This window comes from Pelobates fuscus, chromosome 1 (assembly GCF_036172605.1).
Source record: "Pelobates fuscus isolate aPelFus1 chromosome 1, aPelFus1.pri, whole genome shotgun sequence".
Lineage (NCBI taxonomy): Eukaryota > Metazoa > Chordata > Amphibia > Anura > Pelobatidae > Pelobates > Pelobates fuscus.
In genome coordinates this window covers 148,321,928-148,338,533 of record NC_086317.1, presented here as the reverse complement: position 1 = coordinate 148,338,533, position 16,606 = coordinate 148,321,928, and the positions used below count along the sequence as shown (strand labels likewise).

Below are 16,606 nucleotides of genomic sequence, written 5' to 3'. Positions count from 1 at the left end.
GCCCCCTACTAATGACATTATTTTAGGCCACGCCCTCCATCAGGACGCTGCATCACAGGCCACGCCCCCTTAGTACTGCCACGCCTCCCCAGTCATGACAGCTTTGCAGGCCACGCCTCCTACCGCTGCCTTTGCCCTTCGCCAGGGGGCGGGGCCAGACGCGGAAGAGCTGCCATATTGAATAAGGTCAAAGCGTGTACCCATAGTGATAAATAAGGAAACGCATTAATAGAAAATAAATCAATACACACTAACCGCAGAAAGATTTACACTAAATAATACATAAACCGTGAGCAATTCAGCTCGTAGCCTCCAAAGCTGAGAATAAAGAATCTGCCCTCGTCTCCCATGGCAGCGCTCCATGAACTGGATAGTCACAGCAATGCCCTCAGTAAAGATGGCGGACAGCGAATCCATAGGGTAATATGCCAGGAACAAAGATGGCCGCGCACGGCTCAGTGACGTTCCGGTGGGCGGGAGGGGGCGTGTCCTGCGCCATCTTGCCTTCTAGGCTGTGTCAGGGACATTGAGGGCACAGAATTACCGGCGGAGGCAGCTTCACTTCCCGACACCAGCACCGTAACCCCTGCCGCACCATGCTGTCCAGAGTGGCCCTGGCCTCGGGTGAGTGCAGCCAGGGAGCCGCCATGACCCCGCCTGCAGGACTGGGCTCTGGGAGCGGGGTGTGGGAGCGGGACAGGCCGCATGGGACCCGGGGGACTAACTACCATGGCTACCCTTGTAAAGGGCGGAACGGCAGCAAATCACATTATACTGCTACACCGAAATAGCCCAACTCAATCCCCCCCAACCCCCAGACTGTTATGGGTTTAATTCGGCTAACGTGAAATCCACCTTCAGGGTCATACACTGAGCTCATTATTTTGGGTAAAATAACAAAGCCATAACTGTAGCTGAATGTGTTGTTTATTCTAGATAAGATTTTTTATTCTAAGGTTTACGTTTCAGGTTTAATTCTCTGAAATTAGTGAACAACCCTGATACCATTCCCGATAATTCACCCCTTAGTGAATATCCCTGATATCATTTCCAATAACTCACCCTTTAGTGAATATCCCTGATATCATTTCCAATAACTCACCTTTTAGTGAATAACCCTGACCGACAGCACCAAGACTGCTTTCATATTTAATATTTATGATTTGCACCTGACTGTTGTCCTGTGGCCGGCATAGCTTGAAAAACGCATTGATATGGGCCTAAGTTGGTTACTTCAACTTGTTTATTGATTGACTTGATGATGGCATTACATTGACGGGGATTGTGGAGAAGCCACAAAAGGAAATTTCAAATTTTGAAGCAAAGTAGGAAAATGGCAGAGTTGGCCAGCTTTTCCTCATTGGGTGTTTTTGGCCCAAAATTTTCAATTCTTTTGTCAGCTTTCCACAGTTCTGGTGTAGTGGCAACGTTTTTTTTTTTACATGATTTTATAATCCGAGAACATACAATTTATAAAGCGGTTTAGCTATGGAGGTATGTGTGTCTAGAATTATAGCGACTATGTCTTGTATATTTTTCCCATAGAGTTATTCTATGTCTTTAGCTTTCCTTTTCTTACAGTCCATACCATTACTTTAATTGCAAATCACACTTAAATATAAATTTGATATAAAGCTGTCCCTAATTGTTTCCTTCCCAAAGCATTCTCTCATAACTTTGTAGGCCTTTCAAATGACTTTGTAACAACCTTTCAGCAGTGACCCCAGTACACTTGATAACACACAACGTTTTTGGTATCTACAATCAGACATTCATCCTGGGATATTCATTGTGGAGTTGATGTGGCTGAAATGAGTTGGTCTGGAGACCAGAGCAAGGTTTCCAGTCCTTCTTAAAGTTTAAGTTTTTAGGAGTTCTTATAAGAGCCTTTGTTGTAACTTATTTCAACAAATGGGAAAACCGATCCTACTTCACCCATTTTTCTAAATATGCACTAACACTATGTTTTAGATCGACTATTATTATTTCACTTGCCTGAGGACTATTGGCTAACGTTTTTTGCTTTTAGCTATGATAGCTGACCTTTGCATGTAAATCCTTTTGCTTCTCTGCCAAACTTTATTCAAAAGCTGTAAGTCTCAATATAAATGCACAGCTGATTCTGCAGGATTGTTAAATCCTCTGTAGCACTGAGAAAGGTTATATGTGTAAAGCTAAAGTGTTTGTAATGCATAACATGTTTCAGATTTGCCCATTTTAAGTGCAGACCCCTGCCCTATGACATTTTCTGCACAAGTCCTGGGAGGAAGTGATCTGAGACACCCAAGGTCTGCCTCGTTGGGGGGGAAGAAGGGGGTTCTCCCCATATAGGAGCCTCGGTTCGGGCGCGAGCCTCTATTGACTCTGCCGGACAGACGTCCCCTTGCTCTGCCGGCCCCAACAAAAACCTTTGGGTGGAACACCCTTTTTAGATTTGATTGTGCCTTGTCCAAGGCCGTGAATGTTTGGACATATGAGCCCAGGTCTTTCACAAAAGACAATCCAAAAAGATACCCTTTTGCTTGGGCTCCTGGTTCAGTAATTGCCATATTTATGAGTTTGGGCTCTATTTTAATTAGTATAGATTTGCGACGCTCTGTAGCAAGAGCTGTATTGGCATTGCCTATGAGGCATATCACCCTCTGAATCCAACCTCTAATAGTGAGGCGGTCCAAGGACTCGTCATGCGCCAAGGATTCCTCCACCGCTTCAAAAATTTTGGTCGCTGGACCGAAGATATCCAAGACTTTGTCTTGGCAATTATAGAGCGAAAAGTCTAAGCCTTTCTTAGGTTTCCAACCCGTTTTGCTCAGAAATTGTATGATTTTTGGATCGACTTGGGGTGTCTTACCGACCTCGTCTGGTACAGTTGGGCGTGGGCATTCGGCCCTCAGCTTATTTCGTGTTGCCTTATCCAAAGGCTTACGAACCCGTGAAGCAACGTATTGCGCCACATGCTCGGCCGGTGACCATTCCGCAGAGCGGGGGTGACGTAAATCATCAGGCTCGAACAATGGTTCGCCCTGTGGGTCAAGGATTTTTCACTGTTTGTTTAAATCAGAACTGGACATGCCAGTGGTATCTATTTTAGTGGAGGGATTAAACTCCTCATCCATTCCGTAGTCCGAATCTAAGTCGGACAAATCGTTAGACTGATCTGAGTCTATGCTAGGGGCACTCTCCTCATCTGAACTGAGTTCTGACTCAGGTTGGACTTTAGCCCACTTCCATTGCCTAGCCGCTTTTGCCCGGCTAGAGGCTCTTTTGCACGGTGGATTAATATTCGTGCCATCTGTGACAGGTGTTTTTCTGTCCATCATTGGTTTGGAGGAGTGCTTGATTTTTGCCGAGGCTTTGCGGCCGGGGCGTGGTGGGTGAGAAGTGGATGGTATCGCGACTGGCATGGCGGTCGGAGGGACCACTTGTTGGGCCTGCCTTAGTGCTTGGGTAAATGATTTTGATATAGAGGAAGACATAATGTCCATGGCAGATGCCAGGGCCTTAGAGACAGACTTGGACACAGTAGTGTCCATGATAGCCTGAATTTCCTCTGATGCTGGGAAATCCAATTCATCCCCAGAAACTACAGGGGGAAAACCCAAGGCCGTTTGAGGGTCAGCTTTTGTACCTGAGGGACCAGGTAGATCATTAGAGGATTGCATTAGTGCAATTTAAATGACAGGCAGAAATTTGTCAAATGACTTTAATAGTAAGTTGAGAGCAGGGTTAAGTAACCCAGAAAAACTACCAGAACTGCCTTGTAAAAGCAAGGCAAATACAATTACTCACAGGTATTATCAAAATAATGGGGGGAGCAGGAGAAAGGGGAACCGTCCGCCACTAATACTGGACACCAACTCCGATCAAGGGACGGAGTGGGCGTTCCAGAGTTAAAGGGCGGAAAAAAAACGGAAGAAAATGACCGCCGCGACGACGGAAACCAAAAAGATGGCCGCCGTGGAAGAGAACGACTTAACCGGTAACCGCCTATCGCGGTACATATTAATTACCCAGCCGCAAGGGGAGAGAGAGGTGGTGTGCGGCTGAAAGCGCGGTCAGAATTAAATCCGACCGCGGCATACAGCCGGACCGGAAAATGGCCGCTGGGGCTTCCCTGATTGGGCGCGCATGCGCGGTCGGGTCAGATGCCCGCGAAAATAAAACGGGTAATTGTGAAGTGACTACCAGGACCTGTAAAGTCCCCATGCATATCAGGGCACCCAGACTAAGGGTTAAGTCCTGAATTAAAGGTGAAATATATTGAGAGTTATAATTCCAATCAGTACCAATAAAAGGTACAGGGTACTATTACAGACTACTAAATAGTGCAATATAGTATTAGCAAAGAACAATTACATACAATTAAAGTACAAATAGTAAATCAAATAGAATAAGCATTAGAGGATCCCACAGTTGGAGAACTGTGAGAGATCTACTTATCTGAGGGCAAGCAGCAAAGAAAGAGGAAATGGTCATCAACGCTCCGCCAGCTATATGGAAAGGATGACACTGATTGGATGGTCATGTTGCTAGGCGGACATTGCCTATATGAAGGCAGACCTGTTTCTAATGTTTTTTTTTCAATAATGTTTCTTTGCTGCTGAGGGAAATAAAGTGCAGCATAATAGGAGCCTCCGGGTCTTTAATAAAATTGAGGAATGTCCCTCACAACCTGCAATTGCCGCTTGGGTTGCACTAGCAAATATCACCACTTGGTCTCCTGTTATGCCAGAACCTGTTTGGCTCTGGCAACCTTGAGTGCCGTGCAAAGGCACCTTGAGTGCCATAGGTTGCTGACCCCTGTCTTTAAACACTTGCAAGGTTATCCATTAAAAGGGCACTAGGCCAAGTGGGTCTGAGTGTAGTGGCCCTGTCCTTTAAATCCTGCAATGCAAAATATTGCAGTTTTTTAGAATATGCAATGTTTATATTGCAGTGTGGAATCTACTTCTAGCGTCCGTATTCCTGACCCCCAAAAGAGGCGCTTCTGCTGCACTGACAATAAACCTTGGTCAAGTGACGTAGAAGTTTATAGGAAAGCCTTGTATACAGTTCTTTCCTATCATGCTTTGGATGATGTGTGGTCATCGCCGCGCATGTGTATCAGGTCCCGAATGCTTCTATGAGGCACATTGGATTGGACCATACCGGAGTAACTATGCCTCCTCGATCATGTTGCGGAAGAGGTGAGCAGTGGTGCTGGAAAAATGGGTAAACTTTGTATTTTATTAGAGTGGAGGGACACCTATATATAACTAGGACCCAGGGCACTGCAGCGATAGAAATACAAACTTAGTTTTCCTTTAAATCTCATATGTCCCCGATCTGGATTAGCAAAAATGTTCTGGAAGTGTTTTTGGACATTGTTTACAAGATGTATCACTGTCCTGATTTTTGCAATAGTCTCCAAAACAAAGGAGTGCTCCAAGCACCATACGCACTATATCCCACTTTAGTGGTTAAACTGCCAGGAGTGCCCTGGCACTGTTCCACTCAAAGTAGTCAAACTGTTTGTTTTAGTATGTTTCTTACCAGGGTGCCTGCAACACGGCTAGTCTTTCTTGCAGTAAAGGGAGGATATCACTGCAGAGTAAAGCCTGGCCGATACATGACTTTGCTTATTGGATTAGAGAGTTCAGCTGGCACTCGCATCCAAAGGTATCCTGCATGTCTGCTTAAAGGGACACTGTAGGCACCCAGGCCACTTCAGCTCATTTAAGTGGTCTAGGTGTAGTGTCCCAGGTCCCCTAGCCCTGCAAAGGTAATTATTACAGTTTTAAAGAAACTGCAATAATTATCTTTAAGGGTTAACTCCATCTCTAATGAGTTAACCCTTAAAGATGGCTGCCTACCAGAGGCACTTCCAGACTTTTGGTCGTCTAGTTGACGCTGGATGTCCGCACACTATGCATGGGGACATCCAGTGTCACCCAAAATGCCATAGGAAAGCATTGTATAATGCTTTCCTATGTGGAAATTCTAATGTGAGCGCAGCCATTGACGCGCATGCACATAATGTATCCCCTGCCAGGTGGCGTAGTCAAAAAAGAGCAAAGGTGTTTTTTTTTTGTTTTCTTAAACATCTTCTGCACCATGGGGAAATTCTATTAAATTTATGCCAAGTTTTCTAATATGCACTATCAAAAAATGAATACCTCTGTTGGTGATTTATTTACTTGTGTGTAGTCTGTAACAATATTTTACATAATAATCTGTCATCATGAATGTTCTCCTATCTGTCCTTGCTATTATTATAGATACATATACTTACTAAATCTGAATAGTCCAAAACAAATATTTTAATCAATTTTTTTTTTTTTTTTTTTTTTTTAAATTTCTAGCCTCTGCCCTGAGGAACTCTGCTCCTCTCAGTATGGGGTAAGTTTTTCTTATTTTTTTCCCATTATTATGTTTTTATAAATGCAGTAAAGGAAAATACTCAAATAGTTGTCACTCACTAGTGGAAAATGTTAGTTCTGCTAGTTGAGTGGTTTTCATTTTTTTTTGTTACCAATATTTAAAGGAACACTCCAAGAACTATAACCACTACAGCGTAGAGAATGCCCAGGCACCTTCATCTATGCAGCCAGGAGAGCTGGATGTTCCAGCTTAGGAGATCCTGTTGGCTCTCCTGAGGTAAGCCCTGCACCACTGGGTCCAGTTCAGGCAGGAAAGCTTCCAGCTTTCTGGGGGCTGTAGAACAGGGGCCCGGTGGACCACATGTAAGAAATCAAACTTCTAAAATGGTTTGACTACTTACTTTAGTAAGTAGTGCTTATGGTGCTTGGAGTGCTCCTTTGCTATAGTGTGTCTGAGTATGTTGCTATTTTTTTTTTTTTTTTTATATAGACTTTGTATATGTCTATATTGAAGTTGCCAAACCATGTTGGCCACTGGCAGATCAAATTGCTGTTCTATTTATTTTTATTTTTGTCTCTGTTAGCCTTGTGCATGCGAGTAGGTCTTTTCACACTGGGAAGGTTTCCTTGGCTCCTGTACCGCCTCTCCCAGAGAAAGGAGGGAAGGTTCGTTATGGGTTAATCCCTGAAGAGTTCTTCCAGTTCCTCTATCCCAAGACTGGAGTCACAGGTAAGCAAATGCTTTATATTTTGTGATGACATATAGACTTCAGGTCGATGTACATTATTTTAATACCTAAGGAGTAACATCTATCTACGTTAATCTGTAAAATATCATATCAGCAAAATGTGCGAATTGGTAAAAGAAAAATGTGAATTATATAAACATGATTAGCACTTCAAATTGTGTCAATAAGTTTCACATAATTTTTTTTTTCTTTTTTTATTTAAAATCAATAGGCATAACTTTACACCATGTCATATTTGTATTACATTTTTATTTGGGAATAAGACACTAAAATCATTTTATATTTTTGTTCAAGGAGCTTTAACCACTTACATTTTGTTTCATTTTTTTTTTTTTTTTTCTTGCTCAACGAAGTTTTCAGGCCAGAAAAGCCAAATGGGAAAATGTGCTCAAGCTCTGTTATTTTGGCGCAAAAAGTGCAATTAACATGTCGATGCTAACACTTCCCAGTTTAAAGAATAAACCTACTTACTTCAGATATTCTCCTTACTAGAAGACACATTTAGGCATTTGTCAGGAATTGGCACGTATTCCGTACAAGCGGGTATATTCAGGCAATTGTTGGATCTTGAACAATTCTTCTTTACTTAACCCCCATAGGTGCAAAGAAAAAAAATTGTAAATAAACTTAAATAACCAAATTTGATGAAACACACAATGTATATAAATTTTTAAACTAAACTAGTAAAGTGCTACCTGTTTCATGACTGGCTATTCATCAAAGGAAACCTCCTTAGAGCTTTCTTGTGGTAAGCTCCCACCTTTCCTCATTATGACAAGCTCCCATCTTTCCTCACTTGTCCTTCCCACCATAACAAAACACCTCGTTCTCCAAACCATTTGATAAAAGGAAATCTTTTAAACTAACTTTCTTGAATGAAATGATGATGTAAGCTTTGTCGTACCTCCTAAAATTGAAAGCTAAATAGAAAAAATTACTGCAACAAACAGGCATATATAGGCATTTAAAAGAAAGATAAACCAGTGGATTTTTAATCAGGCCATACATTAAATGCCCGAGGTTCTGCACTTTTAGAAGTATAACAAAAAAAATCTGACATGTCTAAATAGAGTAAGGAATATGCTTAGGGATACAGAAATCTAGCTAGACTAGAGGAGGGCCACAGAAAGAAAAAAACATATGACTGTCGATTTGTTGAAGAAATTATCCCCCTGGGAGATTCCGGTAAGGCGTCTGTATACAATCTTAATGGCAGGCCTTGAAGTCTTTAGTGTCATACATGTTGGACATGAGTCCCAGTGATTCCTTCTATGCAGCACAGCTCAGCTGATGCCCTCGGGGGGAAGGATGCAATCAGGCATTATGGAGAGGACATACAGGGTAGGTGCTTGCAGACAGTGCAGGAGCCCAGTCGTTGTCGGGTGTCCTGCAGATATTGAAGCCCTCCATTAGGACCTCAAGTTGGTCCTTAGCAGCTTCGTGATAGGCCTTCACTTGAACGAAGTCTGCCGCCGTGTGGGAACTCACCTTGTGTTTATCCCCCCGGGCTCTTGAATAGTACCCCGAAGAGAGGTTGTCGATGTTTGCGGTGGGGCAGGTGCATCCTGCGTTCAAGCTGCTGCCAGAAGTTATAGAAAAGCTTGTCCAGTCGGGTAAGTATATTGCTGGAGTCGTCCCGGGCATACTGGAGCCAAGCAGCCTCCGCCATTTTCGTTTGGCCACAGCATGTTGTGCTTGAAGTCAAAGCCACATCTGGCTGAGTTAGGTGTCTACCCAGGGGAGGACTGGGATCACCTCTACTGGTCCAGGGGGGGGGGGGGGGGGAGTACAGGATAAGTGGCTTCTGGACACTCCCAGCAGAGGAGACCAGCTGTATCCCCTGCCCAGCGCTCACATCGCATTTACCACGATGGACCAACAAGCTCACTTCGGGTCTCTGACCTCTTTCCCGCATTGCAGGTAAATCTAATAGCTTGGACTTCATTAGGTCTGATCCAAACTGTACACTAGTATGCTTTAAAATGCCAAACTTAGCAGGTTTGTGGAGGAGCCCATCTGAGATGCATCTAGCCTCTGTGATAGTCAGGCCCTGTCCCTGAAAGCTACATTTTTATTGCTTTTAAATTTTTTTGTTTAAAGCATCTGAAACTTAATTTATATTCAAGGTTTGAGCAGGTTAATGTTTATTACAAAAGCAAACCTTTTTGCCAATTTGTTTGTGTTGACACAATAAGAAACCAAACTAAGTAGGTCTAACAACCGGTTGTCTGTTCATATATTTCTGTAGGTCCTTACATGTTGGGTACTGGTCTCCTTGTCTACCTCCTGTCCAAGGAAGTCTACGTTCTAAATCATGAGACTTTTGCTGCTGCTTGTATTGGCGTGGTAATTGTGTACAGCATCAAGAAATTTGGTCCAGAAGTGGCAGCCTTTGCAGACAAACTCAATGAAGTAAGCTTTTATCTATTCTGTTTGCATCCACAAGTTTACAAATAGAATATAAAAAACATTGGAGTAACACAGTTCTTATTTCCTGCCCTGCATGTACGCTCTAGTTCAATAAAAAGGCCACATTTATATTTTCATTAGTTGGTAATGTTTTTCTGGTCTGTCTATCTTGATGTTGGGCAACCTTTAAAAGAGCATTCTGAATTTGCTAGGCGATCCCGGATACACAAGTATAAATTGCTAGATATGTTTCCATTAGATTTGTGAATTTGTATGGTTTTTCAGGAGTGTTACTAGTATTATAAGCAGTCAGTTGTTCATGAAATGTCCATTGTATGTGACTGAATAGTTTGATGCAGTATCCACTATTGTATCTATTACAGTAAAGCCCAAGAAGGTCAAATTAATTTATAGTTGAATAACTTCATCTACAAGTTTGTAGCACATTTGTTTAACACAACCCGGGTTAGTGAAGTGAGTATTCAAGATGAAAGTCACATTGAAAGCCTGAGTAGCCAACTGAAACCATAATTGACTTGAGAATTTTTCCACTTCAGCAATTTTTTATCTAAAATGTGAACTTCACGTTGAATTCTCACTTTCATAAATAACCATGAATGTGTAGGTAGAATGTTTTGCATTTAAAGGGGAACTTGTATAAAATGTATTTGTACGGCATGTGTATGGATTGCATGCTTATGCCTTCCAATATGAAGCTGTAAGCAGTGGGGTATTGGACGATTTACTACTGCCTACTTTAATGTGGATTGTTGTGAATCATTATGTTAATTAATACCTGTTGATGTTGAACTGTTTTAATACATTCTCTCACTGTAGGAAAAAGTTGCAAGTGCTCAGGCAGTGAAAGATGCCTCAGTTAAGAATTTTGAGCAAGCAATAGAAGAAGAGAAGAAGGAGCAATGGAGGGTTGAGGGACGACACTACCTCTTTGATGCCAAAAGGGTAAGTTCTGTTAAAATTGTTTGAGTTTAATAACAAATTTGACAGAAGGCATCTATGAAATCCAATCATTCATCTTAGGGCTTGTTTCAAAATGTCACTAACTCCTTCCCTCATGTTTGTTTGCTCTTACTGTCATTTTACACAAAAAAAACCACCTAAATTTAGTACATAAGGAACCATAGGCTTGGCCCACCTTTCACAGAAGGTGGCAATATCCGCTTGCAATAAGTAACACAAAACAAAATGCAGTCCGCACTCAGAAATAATGAAAGTGCAAAAAAAATGTATTGGTATAAAAATGTATTGCAGAAAATTGTCATGGCAGTACTTCAAAAAGCTTAGTATAAGAGCAGGAATATTGAGTAATGCAAACAGCATATGATAATCACAAGACTCATGTTGATAAAGCACTAAGGGGGTGTGAAACGCATCCAGGGTACTCACTCTTACCTTTTTGTGGGTGGTCTTCCTCACATCTGGCAGCAGCAGGTATCACAACTTCTTAATATTCATTCCTTAAATGTTCCTATTATTTTTTTTATTTATTTTTTTGCAAGTGTGTTGTCTTTGCCTGGATATCTGTATATTCATCTTGTGTTTATTCACCCCCCTTGACTTTTTTTTTTTTTTAATTCTTTATTTTTACTTGTGCATAAAGTAACAAGCGGGCAGCGCCACGACAGCTTACTGCAAGCATTTTCATAGCATTTCAACATGTGGCAGTTTAAGCAGCACAATTGTTGTGTTTTTTTTTTTCTTTTTTTTTTTTTTTTTTTTTATTAAAACCTGAAAATAACATTAGTAATTCTCATTTAACATGCTAGGCTAGACGTGCTTATAATAAATGTAGTTACCATTTAGAGTATGATGAGTTTTGTGGCATTGCTTTTCTGAGAGGGGTAAACATTTATACTGCAGCAAAAATCACTTCTGCTTAGGGTCTCGCTTGGTTAGTTAACATAATGAGCGTATCAGAGAGTAGCAGTCAGAGGAGTGACCGAGAGGGGCAGCATTACATGTGCAGACATCTTAACACTGGATTTTGACATTGTGGATCCTGTTTCTGCGTAGTTATGTTGTGCTGATCTAAAAAAAAAAAAAAAATGTTAGGAACCACTGGCTCTGTATCTATGTAGTATTTTAGTGAGTTAGGCAGAGAGCCAGTTATTGTTTAAGACCCAGCTAGCCTAAGAAAACATTTAACATAAAAGCAGGTAAAGCAAAACATAAAGGTTAGACAGCTGCAGCATGCATGCGTATGTGAAACCCAGTCTGGCTGGCCCATGTGAGTCATATATGGAAGTCCCAGCAGTGGCAACTGTTGTTAGCGGTTAGTCCCATAATGGCGGTACAGCTTTAGGCAGCAGGCTTTAATTCAGCCTATTCCCAAGGATGGGAAGTGTGAGTCTTGTGCACTGAGGGCAAAGGTGGCTGTAGCAGTCCGATGGCTCTGTTAGGCGTCCCTCCTGCCCCAGGCCAGCTGACAGGCAAGCATCTTCGTGCCACGGACTTGGGGGGCTCCTGGGGTTCCTGTCCTCCCCATCTAAGGGGTAAGCAGGAGGATTTGGTGGTAAGTGGCCGCTTGTAGCGGGTGATCCTCCGCCTGTGTGGACGATGCCGCGGGGTTCTGCCCCTTGTGTGCTTCGGCCTAGGTGATCTCTTAATGGGAGGAGGTTTTATGTGCTTTAGAGACATGGACGATCATAGGGGGGCCCCCTCACCATCCGCCTCTCAACCCCCCTGTCGTCCTCCCGATGTTGGGGCTTTGCTGCTTTTTGGCGTGCCTCCAATCCTGCCCAGAACCGGGTAAAAATTTCATCCAGCCTCCTTTGAGTGATCTGTGCCGGGCTTAGAGGCCTCGGCTCGGATTGCTGGGAGTTTTCGTCTTGTAGGGTATGTTGGGCCGCCATCTTGTGTGTTTCTGCTGGGGCAATATCTCAGCTAGTTAGGGCGATGAACTTAAATTCGCTTGGTGCCAGGTACAGGCTAGGGTGGACCGGGATAACCCCCACCGGTCCAGAGGGGGGGGGGGGGGAACAGGGCTGTATTACAGGCTTGGGAGGGCACTAGGTCGCGCAGAGTGGGGGATCGGCCACCTCACCCTCGACGGACGCTCCATGCATCCGCGGGTGGCAGACCCGGGGCACCTTGGCTGGCTCCGGAGGTAAGTACGGCCAAGCTTCAGGCGTTTTTGTGTATCCCGGCTGGCTGGAGTGCATTTATTCTGGCTAGAAATGAAGATTGAGCTCGGAACACACACGAGGCATGTCCAGCCGCCATGAAGCTCAGGCCCCCCCCCCCCCTTGACTTTTTAGCTATTTTGTTACATTACAGCCTTAAGTTCAATGTTTTATTAATCTGAGTTTTATGTGATGGATCAGAACACAATATAGTCTAAGTTGGTGAAGTGAAATGAGAAAAATATATACTTAAAACAATTTTTTTAGAAAAAGAAAACTGAAATTTGCCATGTGCGTATGTATTCACCCCCTTTGTTATGAAGCCCATAAAAAGCTCTGGTGCAACCAATTACCTTCAGAAGTCACATAATTAGTGAAATGATGTCCACCTGTGTGCAATCTAAGTGTCACATGATCTGTCATTACATATACACACCTTTTTTGAAAGGCACCAGAGGCTGCAACACCTAAGCAAGAGGCACCACTAACCAAATCCTGCCATGAAGACCAAGGAACTCTCCAAACAAGTAAGGGAAAATGATGTTGAGAAGTAAAAGTCAGGGTTAGGTTATAAAAAAAAATATCCAAATCTTTGATGATCCCTAGGAGCACTATCAAATCTATCATAAACAAATGGAAAGAACATGGCACAACAGCAAACCTGCCAAGAGACAGCCGCCCACCAAAACTCACGCACCAGTCAAGGAGTGCATTAATCAGAGAGGCAGCACAGAGACCTAAGGTAAGGAGCTGCAGAGTTGCACAGCAGAGACTGGAGTATCTGTACATAGGATAACAATAAGCCCTACGCTCCATAGAGTTGGGCTTTATGGCAGAGTGGCCAGAAGAAAGCCATTACTTGCAGCAAAAAAACAAAATGGCACGTTTTGAGTTTGCGAAAAGGCATGTGGGAGACTCCCAAAATCTATGGAGGAAGGTACTGGTCTGCTGTGGGGATGTTTTTCAACAGCTGGGACTGGGAAACTGGTCAGAGTTGAGGGAAAGATGGATGATGCTAAATACAGGGATATTCTTGAGTAAAACTTGTACCACTCAGGGCGTGATTTGAGGCTAGGACGAAGGTTCACCTTCCAGCAAGACAATGACCCCAAACACACTGCTACACTTGAGTGGTTTAAGGGGAAACCCAGACCTCAATCCAATAGAAAATCTGTGGTCAGACTTAATGATTGCTGTTCACAAGTGCAAACCATCCAACCTGAAGGAGCTGGAGCAGTTTTGCAAGGAGGAATGTGCAAAGATTACAGTGGTAAGATGTGGCAAGCTCATAGAGACTTATCCAAAGCGACTTGGAGCTGTGATTGCCGCAAAAGGTGGATCTACAAAGTATTGACTTTAGGGGGGTGAATAGTTATGCACATTGACCTTTTTCTGTCATTTTGTCCTATTTGTTGTTTGAAGATGTGTTGTGTTTTTTGTTTTTATTATTATTGTGAAGCAAAGTTGTGGGCATGTTCTGTAAATTAAATGATGCAAATCCTCAAACAATCCATGTTAATTCCAGGTTGTGAGGCAACAAAACACGAAAAATGCCAAGGGGGTGAATACTTTTGCAAGGCACTGTATATACTGTTTGAATATAAGAGCAGGGATATTGAGTAACGCAGATTTTTGGAGTGCTGCCATGACTATTTTCTGCCATACATCGCTCCAATTTTTATATAAATAAATGTGCACTTTTCATTATTTCTGTGTATTTTTCTGTGGATCATACGGGTTTACTCCTGAGTGCGGACTGCATTTTGTTTTGTTACTTGCTGTATGTGTGGGATAGCCCAGCACAGGAATTAACCCTAACAAGGCCTTGATTTCAGGGTTTTATACCAGACCCATATATTTTTTGTTTTGTTATATTTTATCCGCTTGCAATGCCCTGTATTGTACAGATAGCCGATGCCACTGTTCTTGCTATATAACCATTATTTTAACATTTCTGGGGCAATTCTTAGATAGCGGTGATTATAAAAATGCCACAAGGTACATTCTTTTAACGGTGAGCAAGAAAAATAAAGCGCACATGGAAACCCCCCACTTTCATAAATGTATTGCTCTGAGAAGCAACCTATGCACAAATATATCCCAAGGTTTGATTACATTGACTCCATTGAAATGCAGTATCAGTTTCTGGCTGGACGGTAATTTGTGCTTTCTCATTTGCTTTAAGAGGAAGTATTTTCTGAAAAATAAAATATGGTTTGCTCCTGTATAAAACTATAAGCCCAATAATAATGTATGGAATATGTTTTTATCTATACAGGGTTTTTCCATATGTTAGGTATTTTCTTACAGACTTTTAAGGATTTTTTTTTTCCCCCCCTTATTTCCTCCTCCAGAATAATGTGAATATGATCCTAGAAGTCAATTACAGGGAACGACTGTTGAACGTGTACAGTGAAGTAAAGAAGCGTCTGGACTATCAGGTGGCTCTACAGCATCTGCAGCGGCGCAAGGAACAGGATCACATGGTCAGCTGGATCGAGAAGAATGTCGTGCAGAGCATTACTCCTCAGCAGGTAAAGCAGCTTCAAAACTCCTTAAGGACCAAACTTCTGGAATAAAAGGGAATCATGACATGTCACACTTCATGTGTCCTTAAGGGGTTAAAGTGCACCTCTCGCACTATATTATTCTTTTTTTACATTGGGCTAGTAAATTCTTTGGCACACATGTCATCTACAGTTATGTTGAAAAAGAGGTTTGTATGTACAGCTATGTGTCCTACAATTCTTGTTATTCAATTACAGAATGAATAGTGTTCTGTAATTGAATCGTGGCTATTGTTTGGTCCCACATGTTCATCTCACAGATAAGACAAGAGAGCAGCACTTAAGTATTTTGTCATCTATACATTTGCAATTGATTTAGCCTGTATTGTGTGTAGAATTCATTTTATTTTCTAATTGAGGTTGACCCTGTTGATGAGTACTCCACTTTAATGACACTTTGCACCCTTCTGTTTTCTTTCTTCACATTGATTCCTTCTTTCTTATTTGTCCAAATAACTAAATCCTTATCAATTTCATTTACTACAGCAAAAGGAGAGTATCACAAAGTGTATCTCTGACCTGAACGCTCTATCCAAGACTGCCCAGGCTAAAGTCTGAATGTATTGATGCACAATCTACATCTTTGGAGTCCAACTGTTAAAGAACTGTTCTGTGTATAAAGCTTAATTAAATATTTTTACGCCGAGCTATCTTTCTATATTGTCATTTTTTTTTTTTATTGTTATTGTGTGGTGAGGGTCTTATTTATCAACCGAAAAAAATAGTGTTCAATTTGAAATGTGAGTCCTTTGTGATGTACATGAACTTTTCTGTTTGGCAGTGTGATTTTTTTAACTAAATATTTTTGCTATGAAATGTATTAACAAGAAAATAAACCCTATAACCTAGCACAGTAGTTCTGAAAAATACTATAACCTAGTAGGTTACCAAAGGAACCAAATCATAGTATTTTAAAACAATACTTATATATAATCACATTTATATGTTATCCAAAGTAGCCACTAGAGGTTAGAAGAGGGCCTCAGAAGAGCTTCTAGGCATACAGCAAGTTGTCTATACGACCTTATTTCTTGAATATGTAGCCAGATGAAATCCACTGCTGGGCTATTGGTGAACCCATCCTTCAGTTTATTACTATTAGTTTTTTAAATGCTTGGCAGGATGTGGGGGTCTAGAAATTGAAAGGTATGAGGGACCAGAGACCTGCACAGACGTAGCTTCCGTGCTATATAAGAACAGTATTTGTTGATGGCTGCAACCATACTTGGCATTTTACCTCCGAGGCCGAAGTTCTGACAAGTGCAGATGGAGAAATGGAGATGGAGCAACCCATTACAAAGACCATAGGCTGCATGGCAGACCTCATAAGAGTTCCATTCAACTAATTATTTTCGTGTGTGTGTGTGCACACACATAAA

General features: G+C 42.0%; 1 protein-coding gene across 1 annotated transcript; it reads left to right on the top strand.

The window, feature by feature from the left end:
• Positions 1 to 474: 474 nt before the first annotated feature.
• ATP5PB (ATP synthase peripheral stalk-membrane subunit b) lies at positions 475 to 15,873 on the top strand. Its single transcript, XM_063444333.1, has 7 exons — positions 475 to 624; positions 6,342 to 6,378; positions 6,944 to 7,089; positions 9,357 to 9,520; positions 10,355 to 10,480; positions 15,015 to 15,194; positions 15,714 to 15,873. Exons 1-7 carry the CDS (start codon positions 597 to 599, stop codon positions 15,783 to 15,785), a joined length of 753 nt encoding a protein of 250 aa, XP_063300403.1. The 5' UTR covers positions 475 to 596; the 3' UTR covers positions 15,786 to 15,873.
• Positions 15,874 to 16,606: the final 733 nt, after the last annotated feature.

Coding starts and splice junctions, on each gene's coding strand:
- ATP5PB (XM_063444333.1), top strand. CDS start 597: ATGCTGTCCAGAGTGGCCCTGGCCTCGG. Junction 6,379..6,943: donor TCTGCTCCTCTCAGTATGGG/GTAAGTTTTTCT, acceptor TGTCTCTGTTAG/CCTTGTGCATGCGAGTAGGT. Junction 7,090..9,356: donor TCCCAAGACTGGAGTCACAG/GTAAGCAAATGC, acceptor ATATTTCTGTAG/GTCCTTACATGTTGGGTACT.